General features: G+C 47.2%; 2 protein-coding genes across 2 annotated transcripts in view; both read right to left on the bottom strand.

Moving 5' to 3' along the window:
• Positions 1-349: 349 nt before the first annotated feature.
• mafaa (v-maf avian musculoaponeurotic fibrosarcoma oncogene homolog Aa) lies at positions 350-4,816 on the bottom strand. Its single transcript, XM_031574290.2, has one exon. It carries the CDS (start codon positions 3,522-3,524, stop codon positions 2,592-2,594), a length of 933 nt encoding a protein of 310 aa, XP_031430150.1. The 5' UTR covers positions 3,525-4,816; the 3' UTR covers positions 350-2,591.
• Positions 4,817-8,833: 4,017 nt separating this feature from the next.
• zc3h3 (zinc finger CCCH-type containing 3) overlaps positions 8,834-19,495 on the bottom strand; it is a 45,600-nt gene continuing 34,938 nt past the window's right edge. Inside the window, exons 9-12 of the mRNA XM_031574282.2 lie at positions 16,676-16,807; positions 10,322-10,506; positions 9,245-9,442; positions 8,834-8,998 (exon numbers count right to left, since the gene is read on the bottom strand). Coding sequence (XP_031430142.1) covers positions 8,923-8,998; positions 9,245-9,442; positions 10,322-10,506; positions 16,676-16,807 — 591 coding nt within the window. The 3' untranslated portion in view covers positions 8,834-8,922. The remainder of the gene's footprint in view (positions 8,999-9,244; positions 9,443-10,321; positions 10,507-16,675; positions 16,808-19,495) is intronic.

Genomic DNA, 19,495 nt, shown 5'->3' with positions numbered 1-19,495 from the left:
AAACAGGTGATTTTTAAATGTATTTCAAATGTGTGATATATCATGGCCTTGGCTAAACCGAAGATATTTTCAGTTTGATCCTCGGAGTTCTAATATACAAATAACGGTCGGCCAGCTCTGCTAATGTAAATCTTCACCGAAAATTTAATTTATATGAATATAAAAAGCAATTAAAACTAAGTTAATCATTTTTTTTTACAAAAGTATTCAATCCTGTTTGTTTTAAAGAACTGGGAAAATCGAATTCATTTTTAAAAAGTGCGCAAAGAAAACACACCTGCAATCTGTGTCTATATAATTGACAGCTGTTGCAGACCAATTAAGGACAGGAAAAGCATAGCAAAATCACCAGTTTTGACAGAAATTTTTATTAAACATTATGAAAACAACATTCCATATTGAAACAATTTGGTTTGAACTTATCGACATGTAAGCACATTTCAATGTTTCGTCAATAAATATATATAGAAATCATATTTACACATTTACACGTCTGGCAATGCGCCTCAGGGGCGGACAGGCCCCAGGTACATGCGTCTCTCATCCGAAGAGGAAAGATATATTGCCTGTAGAAGGGAGATCGGTGAAAACAGAACGAAAGACATAAAGAATGAAAGAAAATAAGGGCAACTTTACATTCAGCACGCACCAACTAAAAATGTTCATTGCATTAGTTTTTTTTTAAATTTTATAAACAAACCATCAACCATGAAACCGTAAGAGTAATGTGACACACGCATTAACCCAAAAGCGGTGGAAACACACTCTGTGTGCCCAGTTAATTGTGTAGAGTTTTACGTAACATCTGGCGTGTAAGAGTTGACTCAGTGTATACCATTATTAGTATATACTGGTTCAAGAAATAACAAAATTGGGAATGTTTAATTGACATCTAGTTACCATTACGTATCATTTGCTGCTGAAATCAATGGTTTGTTTATATTAAATAACGCAATACACAATGAAAGTTGGACGCATTCTCAATGCAAAGCGTTGCCGAAATAAATAAAGACAGGTAGATATAGATGATTGAGAGTTAAATATTTAGAGAGGAAAGATCCTCCTTGAAATGAAAGACAAAACGGGGCGCATCCAGGCGAATGATTGCGTTGTTTCTGCGTCGTTTGACGCGCAGCTCGGCGTTACGAAGAACGTCTTTAGTCTTTCATTTCAGAACGTCATCTACTGTTCCATTTTCACTTGGAGCATCACGCCACAATCAGATGCACAATCAGTGAACCGGATACACGTGAGGGTCAAATGTTGCTGATCACCTGTTAACTGCCAAGGATTTATGGCTGATTTTCAAAGGTGGACATCTGAGTACATGGAAATATGCTTATTCGAAAAATATATCAGGAAAAATATGTTTCAACATGTTTCAATGTTGACCTAATCATCTTCAGCTGAAGTAAATTATTGAACTCCTTCTGATTAAATTAGTGCACATTTTTATCTCCAAATTATTCTAAATGCTTCCCAGCTTTTTAATTTAATAATGCAGTCATATTATCCCCTTTGAAATTTGTACATTGTCAACAGGAGAGTAATATCGTAAATGATTTGAATTATTTGCATGCTCTTACATACAAACATGTTAAGACATTTTAAGTTATCAAGCAAAATGGCATTAAAAGGGCAGCTAACACGCTAACTTTCATCTACATATGTACACGTGGGAATAAATAATCTCTAAAAGGTGGCTCAGTTAATGCATTTTTAAACACGTTCTTTGAAACAAGAAAACAAGTTGAATGCAGATAGCGACTAGTGAATATGCTACGTCCTGAGAGGGGGGGAGCTTGCAGGCTCGACGGCAAGGATGCAGTTCTGTAGAGAGATGCTCGGGTAATTCAACTAGACCGCAGTAATAACGCCGAAGATGAGAGAGGAAGGGAGGGAGGGAGAGGGGAAGGGGATTCATGCTTCAATTAAGTGAGTGGCGTTAAAAGGACTACGGAACTTCAGCAGATAGGCAACCATACATGTCCTGCATGCAGGGTGTGTTTAAAATGGACATAGCGCGATGCTCTTTCCGCTCCATATCTGTACTCTTCCGTTCTTTCATTCCCAGGCCTGAGCAGTGAAGAAGACTTGTGATGTGTCCCTTCTTCACTTCGCCTACGAAGAGCAGGCCCAGGCGAAGCCACCGTATCAATTCCAGTGAAGTCCCCTTCCCTTTAAGACTGGTGCAATGACACCACGACAGGTGGTCGTGAATAAACGAGTCTCAGATTTAGAACCGCGGGATCATAGTTATATCAATTCTCTGGTAAGACTAAAAGTGTGTAACTCAAATTAAAGACGAAAATAATGTTTCTATGTGACAGGAGATGATATGACCGCGTGGGTCAAAGATCGCACAATGCATAGCCTACATCTCTCTGCTGTACAGAAATAAACTGTGATTAAGACTACAGAATCTTGTCGGCGTATAGGCTTACACCCAGGTGCTGAAGTGACCTGTAAAGGCTCGTTTCTAATGTAATTTCTCTGTGTACGTTCATTTAGTGAACAACTGTAAACAAAACTTCACACTGAAAAAATACATAGTATGATTAAAAAGAAATAAGAGAGTCAGTGGCAAGAGTCTAAGACATGAAAAACTCATTGGATCCTTTCGCGTGACTCCCGCTTGATGCCTCTCTGTTGCCGTTACCGCCGCTGCTGAAGGTTCGGCTCGCAAGCTTCTCGTACTTTTCCTTGTACAGGTCCCGTTCTTTGACAAGGCGCGATACCTCTTGTTTGAGTTGCTCCACCTGACTCTGAAGTGTACACTTCTCACTCTCTAACATGTGCCGCTGTTGCACGCGCTTGAAGCGGCAGGATTGTGCGTAACCGCGGTTCTTCAGGGTCCGCCGCTTCTGTTTTAGGCGGATCACCTCCTCCTTGCTGAATCCCCGCAGCTGTCTATTAAGCTCTCGCACCGTCATGCTGACCAGCTGGTCGTCGGAAAAGCGGTCTTCCAGGCGCGCGTGCGAGTGATGACTGTGGTGGTGGTGGTGATGGCCTGGGTGGTGATGGCCGCTCGCGGTGGCCGAGAGATCCTCCCCGGCGTACTGTGGCCCACGGAAGCCCTCGTATGGCGCGTGGTGATGGTGATGGTGATGCGCATTTCCAATGAGCGCTTCCACCGCGTCCTCCGGCGTAAGGTTCAGGGCTTCCGGGTTGATGTGATGTTGGTAGTTGGGAATCCAGTAGAAGTCCTCCAGCTGTGCTTTCCCGCCAGCGCTTGGATTGTTGTTGTTGCTGTTGTTGTTGTTGTTGTTGACACTGTTGGCCAGGCTGTGGCCCGGCGGCTCTCCCGGACTAGGTGCGCCGAAGCTGGGGGAGGAGGGCACGGAGGAACACGGCGTGCTGAGAGGGGTGGAGGACAGGGAGCCGGGCGGGAGGCGATGGCAGTAGCGTTCAGCTTCGGGCGGCTCCTTCTTTACCTCGAACTTCATGAGGTCGAAGTCGTTAACATACTCGATGGCCAGAGGACTGTTTGGCAGCTCTGCGCTCATGGCGAGATCGGTGGCCATGTCAGTCCATGCGACACTCGCGTGGGGTTTTTCACTGGCACAATGCTGTCACAGCTCTCGCGTATCTGATCGGTTGAAATGCTCCGGGGGGTAATTTATACAGATGGCTTTAATACATATGCACGCGCCCGAGAAGGGTGTATTTAGTCCTTAAAACAGCTTCTATTTATAGCGGCGCTGAGGTCGCGCAGTTCCATGCATGTAAATGAACTTGTACACCTGCCAGTCCGCCTCTCAGTCCCTCTTGTTGACAACTTGTGCCGGGTCAAATGAACGCCTTAATATCACGAAGCAAGGAGGGTGAAACAAGAAACTTGTGAAGTCAGAGACACAAACCTGTCTTGTCCTCGTGTCAACTCAATAGCTTTCGGTCGCTGCAAACAATTCTTGATTTTTGAAAGCGATGCAAAGATTTCTCCCTCCTTCGCCTCCTCTCCTCAGTTGAAATGCATTAAATCCACTCCGTCTGATGGTAGACTTGAGAGAGGGTCAGATTAGGGGCAAAGTCGGCCAAATTTCCGCTGGATCAGGATAGCAAAATCCCGTTTGAGAGGTATATAGTTGTCGCCCTCCAGTCCTTCGGGGCCTGTGTTTGGCGGAGTTTCTTACCGTGGCGTAAAGTGCACCACTTGGGTTAGGTGTTCGCTGCAGTTTCTGGTGCGTTTAGGAGATTAGATTAATGAAGCATATTTCGTCTTGCAGCAGCAGATATCCTGTGCATCCAGAACGTGAGTTCCCTTGACTTGTCTCTGTTGGTTAAATAGGTTGTGTTGGATAATAAACTATTCTCTCTATTGTGGGGGTTGCTTATGCTCTCTCCGAGCTGCAGACACGCAGTTCCAGTGGCGCACAGAAAGACTCTCTGTGGTTTTATACTCACAACTCCTTCCACTGTCCCACCCAGTGTACGGGACGGACCAATGGAAAGGGGAGAGACCAACATATTTGCATTTTCCTATAGCAACCTTTCCTCTAGGCCAGCTGAAGCGAGCGTGCAGCAGCTGTCAGGCTCAGAGTCTCCGCGAGAACAGGTGCCGCGTCCCGCCCCCTAGCGGCTCCGTCTTGAACGCGGAGAAGATGCGCAAAGGAAAGACGATAGCACTGCTAGATTTACTGAGAAAATGTTGACCTGGAATGCCTTAAACTCTTCTCTGAATGTATGTAGCCTATGGAGAACTAGGATATTTTAGGATGTTGACTTGACACAGGCATGTGCAAGAAGGCTCTAAAAAAAAAGTAAAAAAGAAATATTTGTCTTATGTGCAAAAATGAACATAGGTGTACATTTGTGAATTGTTGGTTTCTCCCCTTCAACCTATGTAAAATACATTAGCATCTCCAGCATTAGTTGGCTACACACAATTCTCATGATAGATAGAAATTAGTTTTCTTAGGCGTACTCAACATAGATTTATAGGTTAGGCTATATTTTACACAGTTAAAATTCTGAGGAAAATAAACCACCTTTCAACAAAATACTAATTTGTCATAGAAATGTTTTGTATGCTGACCTGTGTTTATTGAGATAATTGACGTTTACTAATAGCTTTGTGATTGCCAGTCGTCGGATAGCTTGAATGGCGAGAATATTGCGGAATAGGAACTCATTACACCGATGGGTGGTGGTGGGAGGGGGGCAGTACGTTTCTTTCTACTCATGTTATGAGACCCATAACGCTGCAATTACGCCATTGTCGTAGTGGGATGCATCCCCAAAGCGCTTAAGAAATTATCGCCTTGCCTTTTTGAGTGGAAGGGAATTTAGTGGAAACAGCGACCGACACGTTCTGTAAAGTTATGACAAAAACTCTCACGATAATCCCCAAGGTTTCTCTAATTTGCTCAAGGCGGGCCATGTGAAGTATACTGGACTCAATTTGACTCAGTCTCTTCAGGAAATCAATGCACACATCTACAGCACTGCAAAGAAGTGCACCATTTCTGCACGCTGGTTAATTATGATCGGCTTTTGACCTGATTACCAAATGAATCACATAGCACGTCAACTCAGTCTTCATCAAAGTGCCACGTATAGGCCAGGGGACGCGCAAGAGACAGCAGTGAATAGGGGCCGTGCGTCTCTTGACAGGCCAACTGTATGAACCATTCAAACTTAACACACAATAAACAACGACTGTTACCGAATTAAGGCTAAATGTATTCACACCGTGGACAAGACCTGTTTAAAGTGTATTATGGGTAACACTGCACGCGCAAAGATTTCTCCTTCACTGGAAGTGATGTCCGAGAGACGCGCGCAGAGACGCGTGCGCATGCAGCTCGCGTCAAATCTGCCGACGCAGAGGAAAGAGATGTATTAAGGAAGGGGACAAATCATATCACGGTGCTTGAAGTTTAAGGTGCGCAAAGTCATTATATGCGTTTTTATCAAATAAGCAGGGCTGGACCTCAAAGTCCGAGCTAAGCAGTACGCTTTGAAATGCCACATTTAAGAAGATCTACCGAAGTCCATTCATTGTGGCGGAGATGGGCTGCTAGCGTGTGGCCGAGGGCTCTAGACATAAATTTGAAGTCAGGGCTTTCATTGTGCCTTTGCATATTGGGAGTTAGCGGCTGGTGCAGTTCTCCCTATTTAAGCAAAATGGACATCAGCATGTCGGAGATCCAGAGAGAGAGAGAGAGAGAGAGAGAGAGAGAGAGAGAGAGAGAGAGAGAGAGAGAGGGAGAGACAGAGAGGGAGAGGGGGAGAGAGAGAGAGGGAGAGAGAGAGAGCGAGAGAGAGAGAGAGAGGGAGGGGGGATTGAGTTGTGCATTCCTATGAAACCACAGACAAGCATTTTACTGCTTAACTCCGTCCTATCGTATGTGTATGGGGTGAAAAAGGTGGGGTTAGCGGGTTATCTCAAGGCCTCAAATCTTCAGCTCAAAGATTCAGCACTAATTGTCAATAAAACTTCACTGAAGTCATGAAAGGTATGGGAGAGGTTTACTTACAAACTTTTGGTCAGTACACTAATGCTGCCCAGCCCTCACCATCAGATCATTTGACACCTCTGCACACACAGTGATGGCTATATATCTCTATAACAGCAGGCCCGCATCTGTAAAAAAAAGTGGCCGTGAAGGAAACGATATTATTCTATATATATTTTTAAACCTACATAACATCAACTCGGATACATCTCATTCTGATTCCGACGAGCTATGAAATAACTGCTCATGAATAAATGTGAGTCCCTCTCTTTCCTCCCACTGTTAGCATGTCATCATAGACCTGTGTTATTCAGTCCTGCAGTGATGTCTGTCAGTTGGCGTTCTCCATTCACCATCAGCTTTACTCTACGCCTCCCATCACAACCCCAGTCCCACTCTGCCCAATTGTCATAATATGTCTGGTCAGTGGACCTCTCTCACGTCCGCCGCCCGCAGAGCGTCCGTCTGTCTCCTCTCTCCCGCCGCCGTGTCAGCCCGGCTTTGCTCCCCACGGCGGGAAATGCTCACAGACAGAACGTGTCATGTCGAATCTCTCGCGCGAAAGGGCCGCAAAGACAAACTGTGCGTAGAGAGGAGTGACATAGCGAATAGAGAAGAGAGGAAAAATTGCCCACGAATGAGAAGTATAAGAGGGGGAGATGAAGGGTGGAAAGCGGGGAGGGGAGAGTATGATGGAGAGAAGGAAGGGGACGGTGCACGACTAATGAATCTTCTTCTTTGGGAGCGCGTGATCTTTATTGAGTGAGCCGAGCGCGGTTTTTCTGTCTCTCTCTTTGCTGCTCCCGTAATCCCGGGGAGAAAAATTCCGCTTGAGCTTTTCCTGCGTCTGCAGCTCGTGCCTCCCCGTACTTTTACTCAGGAGCGGAGTATTGATCTTAATTAGAGTTTGCAGAGCTCAGCAACTCTGAGGGGTTCGAGACAGGCGGTAGCAGACATCTGTCTCAAACACTTACACACGCACACACATTTCCACATCTGTCTCAAGCACTTAGGCACAAGCATACACACGCGCAGCCGTCTCAAACTCTTACACTCACAGGCACACCTGCCTTGTGCACTTGCATACATGCACATACATGCACATCTGGCTTGCGCACTTACAAACACACATCTGTCTCAAGTGACAATACAAGTATAAATGCTACCACCTGTCATATATATTTCTAGAACACATAGGTGTCAAACAGTAACACACTATACCTTTTTCAGACACCTCTGTTCTCTCTCTCTCTCTCTCACTCACTCACACTCTTAACACTATCAAATATACATCTGCAAAAAAACGTTTAAAAAACTCCCAGTTACACACACTTAAACAGTCATATAGACATCCGTGTCGACACAAAACAGACAGATATTTGACACACCAACATATAGTCTTTGTGTTAATGTGTGTTTGTGTTAATGTTGTAGACTACATATACAATAGTTACAATAGCTTGAAACACACATATACACCCACCTCACACACACTTAACAGACACACACACACACACACGTCAGCTTAGAGAACTTGTGTAAGTGGACAGGACACACCTGAGTACCATGTCCATCTCACAGGCCAAACCTCCTCACTTTAACATGCACCTGTCAATCACCTCCCCGTTACGCTTGTGTAATTACAAGTGTACTGAAAGATGCACTAGCTATCTATCTTCTCTGATATGAATCTGCAGCCTAAGAATGATCTGGAATCCTGCTAGACTCCCTGTCTGCAGACGAGACACTGACTCAACACTCCCCTGTGACGGCTGCATTTAGGCAGCTTCCAAGTGTGTGAAGCTTGTGTTGTGTAGTTAATGCTGGGATTCATAGTATGACTAGTTCACTTGTGTTATAGGCATTGAAGGCAGGAGTCCGTGGCGTTGATGATCACTTGTGATTGCAGGATCTGGAACAAACTTGTGATTGCATTTAACTTCCCAAACTTGCTGTATGTAGCTAGCCAGTTGTGACGACATTTCTGTCTCACCTAAGCATGAACCAGAGGCCACACTTGTGACATTTCTATGTTTTGTACAAGTGAGTTGTGTTGAAGGTTGTTGGTATCTGTTGATTAGTGCTAACATATGTCTGTCTGCAGCATGGGAGTAAAGCTATGTTTGAGGCCAGTGTCTGAGGGAAATGTATGGTCAGATTTAATGTACAGACTTTCCTCATTGAGCCTTCAGATCAATTTTCATTTAGCATCTTTTTATTTTGATTTAGTTTTTCTCCATCTCCTTCTGAGAAACTCCTTCACGCGAGAGCATCTCAGACGTCACTATGGTAACCCACCTGCACCTCTGTTCTGAATAAAAGAAGGCGGTCAGGGCACCATCTTGCAGACACCAGGAACCACACCCAAACCCATGTTTGAAATCTCTTTAGCATTCGTGCTTTTAATTCCAATACAAACACTTCAATAATTAAAATCCTGGAAAAGCTGGTTTTCGGATGCTGTTTAGGCACAGCTGGGCGACAACCGAGAGGCTGCAGTCTCTAAAATCTGGGCTTGATGTGAAGCTTCTTCCCTTGTGCTGAGAGAGAGAGAGAGAGACAGAGAGAGAGAGAGAGAGAGAGAGAGAGAGAGAGAGAGACAGACAGACAGACAGACAGACAGACAGACAGACAGACAGACAGAGAGAGATATATAGAGAGACTTTAGTTAGTGTGACAGCAACGGCGATGTATTCCCATAAAAGTCTTTACCCAATTCAGCAGCATTCAGAAGCTTGGACTCGGGGAGTCGCCTGTTCAGTATCGCAGGAAGTCATGCGACTCACCGGCGGGTCGTGACCAGGGCGTGAGCGGGCACCTCGGGGGGGACGGCGTCCTCGGGGGAGCTGGGCAGGGCGATGAAGGACGGCAGTGACTGAGGGGTCGGCGAGGACGACAGCGACGCTCCCTCATCAGCCCGCTCGCATGACGACGACAACGACGACGACGTTAACTCGGCACCCGTGCCCTGCCCTTGATCTGGCCTGCAAGGAGGAGGGAGAGAGATCGAGGGATGATGGAGAGAAAGAGACAAGGGGATGATAAAGAGAGAGAGTGATTACGACACCAGACACAGCAGTTAGCAGTGGGTGTGATGCATAGATGGAGGAGTCCTGTGTGTGTGTGTGTGTGTGTGTGTGTGTGCATAGATGGAGGAGTCCTGTGTGTGTGTGTGTGTGTGTGTGTGTGTGTGTGAGATGCATAGATGGAGGAGTCCTGTGTGTGTGTGTGTGTGTGTGTGTGTGTGTGTGCATAGATGGAGGAGTCCTGTGTGTGTGTGTGTGTGTGTGTGTGTGTGTGTGTGCATAGATGGAGGAGTCCTGTGTAAAGGAACGTGACCTCCTACACCTCCGGAGTGATTCACAATACTCATGTGGACCCATCAGGCCTGCTTCAGCTACACAGGAGCCTCAGCACTGAGACCATCACGGGCCGAGTGCCCTGTGTGTGTGTGTGTGTGTGTGTGTGTGTGTGTGTCTGCTTGGGCTACACAGGAGCCTCAGCACTAAGACCATCACGGGCCGAGTGCCCTGTGTGTGTGTGTGTGTGTGTGTGTGTGTGTGTGTGTGTGTGTGTGTGTGTGTGTGTGTGTGTGTGTGTGTGTCTACTTCGGCTACACAGGAGCCTCAGCACTAAGACCATCACGGGCCGACACTCTGATGGATACAAACAATTGGCTTCTTTTCAGAACAAATAGGATCTGTAAGGTTCTATGAGAAACCTTTTAGAGTTACTAGAGTTTAGAAGAAAAAAAAAGAAACATTGCTGTTGTTCTGAACCCTTCTGTGCAAAAGCCATTTATGTCCTCGCTCCTTTCATTGACCTCAGCGTGTGTGTGTGTGTGTGTGTGTTAATGAGCTCACCTCTTCGAGAGGGCTTTGGTGTGTGCTCTCTTAGCAGGCGGCGGTGGAGCTGGTGACGTCTTGTTTTGGGCGTGGCCGGACGCGCCGCTCTTCCGGAGGCGGTGCTTCAGTTTACACTTGGATCCGCGAGGACACACACCTGTTCTTGAGAAGTCCGGACACACCAGAGTGTGCTTCTTCTTACACTGAGGAATGACCATGAACACACACACACACACACACACACACACACACACACACACACACACACACACACACACACACACACACACACACACACACACACACACACACACACACACACACACACACACACACACACAGGTTTACAAATACACTGGCATAAGGTCACCTCATGCTCAAAAACAGGTCACCTCGTACTAACACACACAGACTAAGTTTCACAAACACAAACATGCACACACACACACACACACACACACACACACACACACACAAACATGCACACACACACACACACACACACACACACACAAACGTGGATCTAAAGTCTACAGTATTGTAAAGCAAAAGTGTGTGGATGAGAGAGTGTTTACGTGCGTGAGCGTGAGAGAATATTGGGTGTACCCACAAATGTGATTTTTGTTAAGTCACTGTTGTTCATTTGTCCAGGGAGCCAAGATGAAGTGTTCCCCCCTCCAGTGAACGGGTATAAATGACATTGTGCAGGGAGTCCAGAGAAGGATTCCCAGCCCCCAGTGAAAGTGTGAGGAAAACCTCCCAAGCACTTGGAGGAGACCTTGACCAGAAACACACTCAAGGGAAGACTCTCTGCCTCGCTCATGCCCAGTAGAATAGAATGTGATAAGCTGTGTGTGTGTGTGTGTGTGTGTGTGTGTGTGTGTGTGAGGGGGAGGGGAGGGGGCTGTGTAATAGGGGTGTAAATTGGTGGTTTCATTCTTCAGGAGATCTGATCCCTCCCACCTGTCAGAAAAGCTAATTATACCCACTATGGGGTGCAAGGCGTGTGTGTGTGGCTATGTGGCTATGTGTGTGTGTGTATGAGAGAAAAGTAATACGTGTGTGTGTGTGTGGCTATGTGGCTATGTGTGTGTGTATGAGAGAAAAGTAATACGTGTGTGTGTGTGTGTGTGGCTATGTGTGTGTGTATGAGAGAAAAGTAATACGTGTGTGTGTGTGTGTGTGTGTGTGTGTGTGTGTGTGTGTGTGGGACAGCATCAGTGTGATATGTGTATGCAGAGCAGGTTGGTACTGAAATAGAGAGCAGGGAGTGGGACAGCTCATGTTCCAGGGAACAGTGTGGACTCCCAGTCACCCCGGAGAGCAGTCGTCACACACACACACACACACACACACACACACACACACACACACACACACACACACACACACACACACACACAGCTGAGACATCCTGAGATATCAGGTTAGGACCACACTTCTAGTGCAAATATCTGCCTCATACAGAGTACCCTGTGCAGAAACGAACCGCCTTGTATAGCTACTTCATACAACTCACTTGCTGACAGCCATTTAGCTCCGGCCACATCCTCTCACACACACACACACACACACACACACACACAGACACACACACACACACACACACACACACACACCTTATATTCCAGACATCTCTGATCACCACATGCAACACACTCACAGGGAGCACAGTGGGAAGAGACCTGAACCTCTGTGTTGGGATCAAATCAAATCCCCATCAGATGGATCCAATCGGACTCACAGTACGGTCAAAATCAGAATTGTGTGCAAATCAGAACCTGATCTTTGCATTCAGAGTTTCCCTTGAGGCTTCTGTGTGTGTGTGGAGTGTGTGTGTGTGTGTGTGTGTGTGTTAGAGTGTGAGTTTCCCTTGAGGCTTCTGGGCCTGTTGGTGTATGTGTTCTCTGTGTGCCATGCAATGCCTCTCTACTCTACAGCTGTGTGTGTGTGTGTGTGTGTGTGTGTGTGGAGTGTGTGTGTGTGGAGTGTGTGGAGTGTGTGTGTGTGTGTTCTCTGTGTGCCATGCAATATCTCTCTACTATGGAGAGGCACTGATTATTCATTTCATTACGATCACATAATGGTTTCTGGCCCGGCTAAATATAGCTCTGGAGTGCAATCCCTTCAGAACCATCACTGCGGTGTGTGTGTGTGTGTGTGTGTGTGTGTGTGTGTGTGTGTGTGTGTGTGTGTGTGTGTGGGGGGGGGGGGGGGGCATCACACAACTCACTCCAACAGCAGAGCACAAAACTACACAATAATCTGTACACAGTCATAACACGTGCACAGATAAACATATCCACAGGGACTCAGAAATATAAACACACACACACACACACACACACACTCAAATAGCCCCACACATAAACACTGCTGTCTTGTGGAGCAAGTTTACGGTGTCCTGTGAATCCCATTCTGCAACAGCTCCTAAATCATCCTGTGGACACCTCTCCCTCTCTCTTTCTCACACACACACGCAGGCAGACACACACGCAGACACACACACACGCAGGCAGACACACACACACAGACACACACACACACACGCAGGCAGACACACACACACACACACACACACACAGACACACACACACACACGTCCTCAATCATCATCAGTCTCCTGACTCTGTACACTCGGGCACTAATTGGCCCAATTTAACAAATCCTTTCAGTCAATTCCAATTGTGGGCTGTGTGTGTGTGTGTGTGTGTGTGTGTGTGTGTGTGTAAGCATGTGTGTGTGTGTGTATGTAAGCATGTGTGTGTGTGTGTATGTAAGCATGTGTGTGTGTGTGTGTAAGCGTGTGTGCGTGTGTGTGTGTAAGCATGTGTGTGTGTGTGTGTGTATGTAAGCATGTGTGTGTGTATGTAAGCGTGTTTGTGTATGTACGCATGTTTGTGTATGTAAGCATGTGCGTGTGTATGTATGTAAGCGCGTGTGTGTGTGTTGTGTGTGTGTGTAAGCATGTGCGTGTGTATGTATGTAAGCGCGTGTGTGTGTGTTGTGTGTGTGTGTAAGCGTGTGTGTGTGTGTGTGTGTGTGTGTGTGTGTGTGTGTGTGTGTGTGTGTGTAAGCATGTGTGTGTTTGTATGTAAGCATGTGTGTGTGTGTGTACACATGTGTGTGTCTGTGTGTGTGTGTGTGTGTGTGTACACATGTGTGTGTGTGTCTGTGTGTGTATTTAAGCGTGTGTGTGTGTGTTTAAATGACCAGTATTACGTGAACTACAGTTTTGTGAACTACAGTTTCAGCAGTTTATTTTCGGATGAAGAAATTACACATTTATTTACGATAAATACAGAGGCATATATTAAATAGGTCTAAGTATAATTTGATGAATACAGCACAAACAATCTATGGTATACAAATATGCACAATTAATGATTCCATTTGACACGATGATTTATGTGCGAATGAAGCCGCAGGATGGTGACGTGGTTAGGCACATTTTACAGTGAAGGATATATCTGTCATTGCCGCTGTGGTGTAACGGTGTTTTGTGTGGGCCTTTATGAGCCGGTGTTGTCTTACTGGTGTCTGGCTCAAACATCAGACAGACAGACAGACAGACGGACGGATCAGAGGGCTGGGTCTGGTGATAGTGGACGGGTCAGGGGTGTGTGTGTGTGTGTGTGTGTGTGTGTGCAGTGGTAAGAGGCACAGCCAGACTGCCACATAGGATAGGGTCAAACAACATCAATAATACTCATCAGTGGGACTAGCTCCGCTGGTGCCCAAAACACATGGAGGCCATCTACCAGAGGAGACGATCTACCAAAGGGTGGAGGCCAGAGGGTGGAGGCCAGAGGCCAGAGGGGGGAGGCCAGAGGGGGGAGGCCATCGACCAGAGGGTGGAGGCCATCGACCAGAGGGTGGAGGTTACACCTGCGCTCCAGGGGGGGTTCGGATCCGACCTTGGTTAAATATCTGCTCACCTTACTGGTCCATCCCGTAGGTACCCAAGGCACTCGCCCATGTCAACAACTACAACTAGAACAAAAACTGCCACTGCTGACACACACACACACACACACGCACAGACACACACTCTACTCCAAGCCCTAACACAGTGGTCACACACACACACACACAAACACACTCTACTCCAAGCCCTAACACAGTGGTCACACACACACACACACACACACACTACTCCAAACCCTAACACAGTGGTCACACACACACACACACACACACACACACACACTCTACTCCAAGCCCTAACACAGTGGTCACACACACACACACACACACACACACACACACACACACACACACACACACACACACACACACACACACACAAACACAGTGGTCACACTGCAGCCACCTGGCAGGTGAAGCCACCAGGGATGACTGGTAGAGAGCCGTGGAGAGGAAGAGAGAGAGAGAGAGAGAGAGAGGGGGAGCGGGAGAGGAAGAGAGGCAGATGGAGGAGCACAGAAAGAGAGAGAGAAAGAGAGAGAGAAGCAGACGGAACGTCTTCATATAGGAGTGAGTTAACAATTTTCCACTTGATTTAAGGAATGCTGTGAGTCTCTGGGGCCTATTCCAGCAGCAGCCCTGCACTGCACACAAACCACACGCAGTCAGCACATTTTACAGTGGAGAAAGAGAGAGAGAATGGCAGAGAGGGAGGGAGGAGAGGGGGAGAGAGAAAGGGAGGAAGATAGAGGAAAGTGATGGAGGAGTTAGACAGGAAAACATTGGGATGAGGTGGTGAGTGAGTGAGTGAGTAAAAGAGGGATGGAGGGGGGGGGAGAGAGAGAAAGAGAGAGAGAAAGAGAGAGAGAGAGAGAGGGGATAAAGCTATGAGGAAAGGATGGAGGATAAGAATACAAGCAGGGTAGACGGAAATAATGGACAAGGCAGACATATAGAGAGAGAGAGATAATGTGTGAGAGAGAAAGAGAGAGAGAGAGACACAGAGAGAGACACAGAGAGAGAGCCCGACTGACTTTAACCCTCGGCGCGCTGGACTGACTGTCTGAGCCGCGGCTCTAGGCTGCTGTACTGCCGTCATCAGCACTTTTTCCCCTCCATAATTACAGCATGCTATCCATCATGTCACACACTGGGCTTCTGGGACACTAAAATTACAGACCTAAGCACTTCAGCTAATAGAATAAATATTAATATCTCTGCTTTTATATATTCTCATTCTCACCCCAAACATTTAAATGAGCCCTGACAGCACAAATGCATTTGCCACAGGAAAAATGGGTGAGAATGAGTGTGAGTGTGTGTGTGTGTGTGTGTGTGTGTGTGGAAAAAACAGAAAACATAAGATACTGAAGAAAAAAAGACGAGAGAAACAGTGTGTAGAGAGAAAAGACGGAGAACAATAGATCCTCACAGCGAAGAGCGGAGAGAAACAGCGGGAGCCGAGGAGGAGGGAGAGGAGGAGGAGGAGGGAGAGGAGGAGAGAGAGGAGGAGGGAGAGGAGGAGGAGGGAGAGGAGGAGGAGGAGGGAGCCGAGGAGGATGAGGAGGAGGAGGAGGAGGATGAGAGGAGGAAGAGGAGAGGAGGAGGGAGCCGAGGACGAGGAGGAGGAGGAAGAGGAGGAGGAGGGAGAGGAGGAGGAGGAGAAGGAGGAGGAGGGAGAGGAGGAGGAGGAGGGGGAGGAGGAGGGAGAGAGAGGAGGAGGGAGAGGAGGGAGGAGGAGGAGGAGGAGAAAAGCCAGAGAGTGAGGCGAGACAATAGTGAGATAAAGAGAGCGGCAAAAAAGACAAAAGATCCAGTTTTGAGTCTGAGCTTTGTGTCTGTGTAGATAGGGAAGAAGAGGGCAGTAACACCACTGAGGGGCAAGAGCAGCTGGCAGAGGGGGGCAATTAAAGCTAGGGCAGAGGGGTACCTGGGTGCAATTGGGGTCACAGCACACACAGGCCTTATGAGGGGCAGCAGGGGCGGATAGCCCAGTAGACTGTGTGACTACGTGTGTGTGTGTGTGTGTGTGTGTGTGTGTGTGTGTGTGTGTGTGTGTGTGTGTGTGTGTGTGTGTGTGACACAGTTCATCTGAAGGGTGACTACGTGTGTGTGTGTGTGTGTGTGTGGGCCACCTTTTCTAGGCCCCTCCTCAGATTTGAGGTGAGCAGTGTGGTCCCTAAATAGGGATACAAGAAAAACAACCAAGGTTGCCAGTACCACTACTACATACGCATGTCCCACCTGCGACAAGACCTGTGGATCCAGGATAGGACTATACAGCCACCAGAAAACTCACCGTTGAGAGTCAGAAGTGGACGTCATCATCGGCCTCGATGGACAACTACAAGCAAGTGTGTGTGTGTGTGTGTGTGTGTGTGTGTGTGTATGTGTGTGTGCGTGTGTGTGTGTGCGTGCGTGTGTGTGTGTGTGTGTGGTGGTTACCTTCTCTCCTTGAGGGCAGTAGCCTCGTATGAAGTCCTGACACACGGCGGCCTTGCGGGACACATAGACATGACTGTAGGGGCAGCTGCTGTTGTTGCAGATCCCACGCAGAAAGTATGAGCACACCGGCATCTACAGGGAGAACATAGGAAACACAATCTAAATATAATAATAATAATAATTTATTTTATTTGTAATGCACTCTTCATTCAAAAGAATCTCAGAAATATGCATATAACGCCACAACAGACCACGATCTCACACCGTGATCAACACATGTACTTCACTCAGTGGACGTCATTATGTCTGTCACTCAGCTGGTATAGTGGTTGGCAGTCATATCATGGGATGACAGAAGGCAATAACCTTTATATATATACTTAAATCCAGGTAGAGAAAGTTTTACTGAAAACATGGTATACCTCTAAATTCATAATTCATGTTTGCTGATTATTACAAGTTGATAAAAATCTACATCTGACTCAAATTCCACAAACAGTTTGTGTCCTGAGGTAAATACATTGCCTAAGCAGACAAGGCTCAGTGACCTAGCGAGCTAACCGCTGACGAGTCTTTGTCAACAAGCCGTCTGAAGTCATGTGGCTAAGTAAGGCTGTGTGCAGACAGGTAGTGGACTCTCGTGTCATTAATACTGAGGATTTGACGGAGGAGGTATACTCTTCAATCTTTTTAAGAAAAGAAAAAGTGGTTAAGAAAAGCATCTGGTAAGTGGTCGCTTGTGGCGCCACCTGACTGCATTCAGCACAGTGAAGCACTGAGGTGGAAAACAACGGAGACGAATGCAAGACAGATATCCAAATACAGTGTGCAGAAATGTCATTCATCTTGGTTTGGGACTAAATTGGTGTTATCTGTGGCCCTCCTGCCCTGCATACAGCATACAGCAGACTGCATACAGTCCCATAAGCTAAGAGTGATGCATGGCGACACATCAAATATGAGCTGTTAAAAATTGATGACACGCACACACACACACACTCATATATCTAAATATAAATGATTGATATACTTTTAGTCACATATAAAGTGCTTGAAGCATGCAGCTAGTGAAGGGAGAGAATCTTGTTAATAGTCCCATGACTACTTGGTTGCTGTTCAGTACAACATAGTGTTGTGTGTATGAGTGTTGTGTGTATGAGTGTTGTGTGTGTGTGTGTGTGTGTGTGTGTGTGTGTGTGTGTGTGTGTTGTGTGTATGAGTGGAAGTGTGTATGAGTGTTGTGTGTGTGTGTGTTGTGTGTATGAGTGGAAGTGTGTATGAGTGTGTGTGTGTGTGTGTGTGTTGTGTGTATGAGTGTAAGTGTAAGTGTGTATGAGTGTGTGTGTTGTGTGGAAGTGTGTTTGTGGCTGTGTGTCCATCATAGTGTTGTGTGTATGAGTGTTGTGTGTATGAGTGGAAGTGTGTGTATGAGTGGAAGTGTGTGTGTGTTGTGTGTATGAGTGGAAGTGTGTGTGTGGCTGTGTGTTTGTGTGATCCTGATATAACCCTGGCAAGGGTTGGTGGTGGTGGTGGTGGTGGGGGGGGTGTCGGGGGGGCGGGTGGAATGGGGGTGGTGAGTTGAGCCTCCTTAAGGGGTATATGTCGGGTTGGGGGGTGGGGGTCAGATCATTTCTGCCTAATTAACTGCTACAGAAATATTGACCCAGGCAGGGAGCGGTACAGCACTTCTGATGGGTTTATGAGCAGGGGGTGGGCCTGTGGCCAGGGCACGGAGGCGGGGTGGCAGGGTGGAAGGAACAGGGGGTTGGGGGTTGTTGGGGGGTCCGGTTTCAGAGTTATTTGGGGGGCCTGGTCGGAGTGGGATCGGGTTCGGGGGCACGGCTAAAGTGAGCCGAGCAGGATGGGCGCTGGAAGGGGGCCTGCTGGACGGACGGGACGGGACTGGGGGTGGGTGGCAGGCGGGGGCGGGGGCGGGGGTGAGGCTGGGGGCGGCGGGGTGTGGCAGGTGGGGGGCCTCAAGAAGACGTGGAGTGGCCCATTTAGGACAGACCGACAGCTGGCTCCTCAGCGCCTACAGGCAGGACTGTGACGGCTGACACAGGTGCGCCCAAGGGTGTGGGACAGACAGTGTGTTTTGTGTGTGGGTGTGTGTGTGTGTGTGTGGTAGACTCGTAGTAAGGAAAGGGATTTTTGTTTTGCTGCTGCCCCCCCCCCCACCAAACAAACACCAGAGAGACAGGTGGTTGGTGCAAAGGGCAACTTTCAGACCCTAAGACTTTCTCCACCACACACATTCACTTTCAAACCTGGAGAGGGTCTTAACACACACACACACACACACACACACACACACACTTGTATAAGTATTTTCCAACCCGAACAACTGCGCAGACACACATACACACAGATACAGATCCACAGATGCACACATCTCCCTTCAGTAGCTTCATGCATTGAGACACACAAACTTCATGCATGGCCGCGGTGGAGACACACACACACTTCATGCATGGAGACACAGAAGTGAACCAGGTGAAGGGAGACAACATTTAGTGACATTTCAAATATTCAATTCTAATCCAGTTCTGAATTTATTCATTTTTTTTAAAAATATATATATTTTGAAAGCAATGATTTAGTAATGAAAAAGAAGCGATAAGTGTATCGATACTGACAAGAAGCATAATAGCATGTGTGTATGTGTGTAAATACATTAGTTCAATCTCTGAACCCCCCCCCCCCCCCCGGCGACCCCTCCACTTCACTCCCCCGTCTCTCTAGCCCAAACACGATCACGTTAAGAGACAGCGATGACTCGGACACCTGTGCACGTATGCCTGTGCATTGAAGGCCATAGCC

The sequence above is a fragment of the Clupea harengus genome, chromosome 10, assembly GCF_900700415.2.
Source record: "Clupea harengus chromosome 10, Ch_v2.0.2, whole genome shotgun sequence".
NCBI classification, from domain to species: Eukaryota; Metazoa; Chordata; class Actinopteri; order Clupeiformes; family Clupeidae; genus Clupea; species Clupea harengus.
This window is presented reverse-complemented; position numbering and strand designations above follow the sequence as displayed.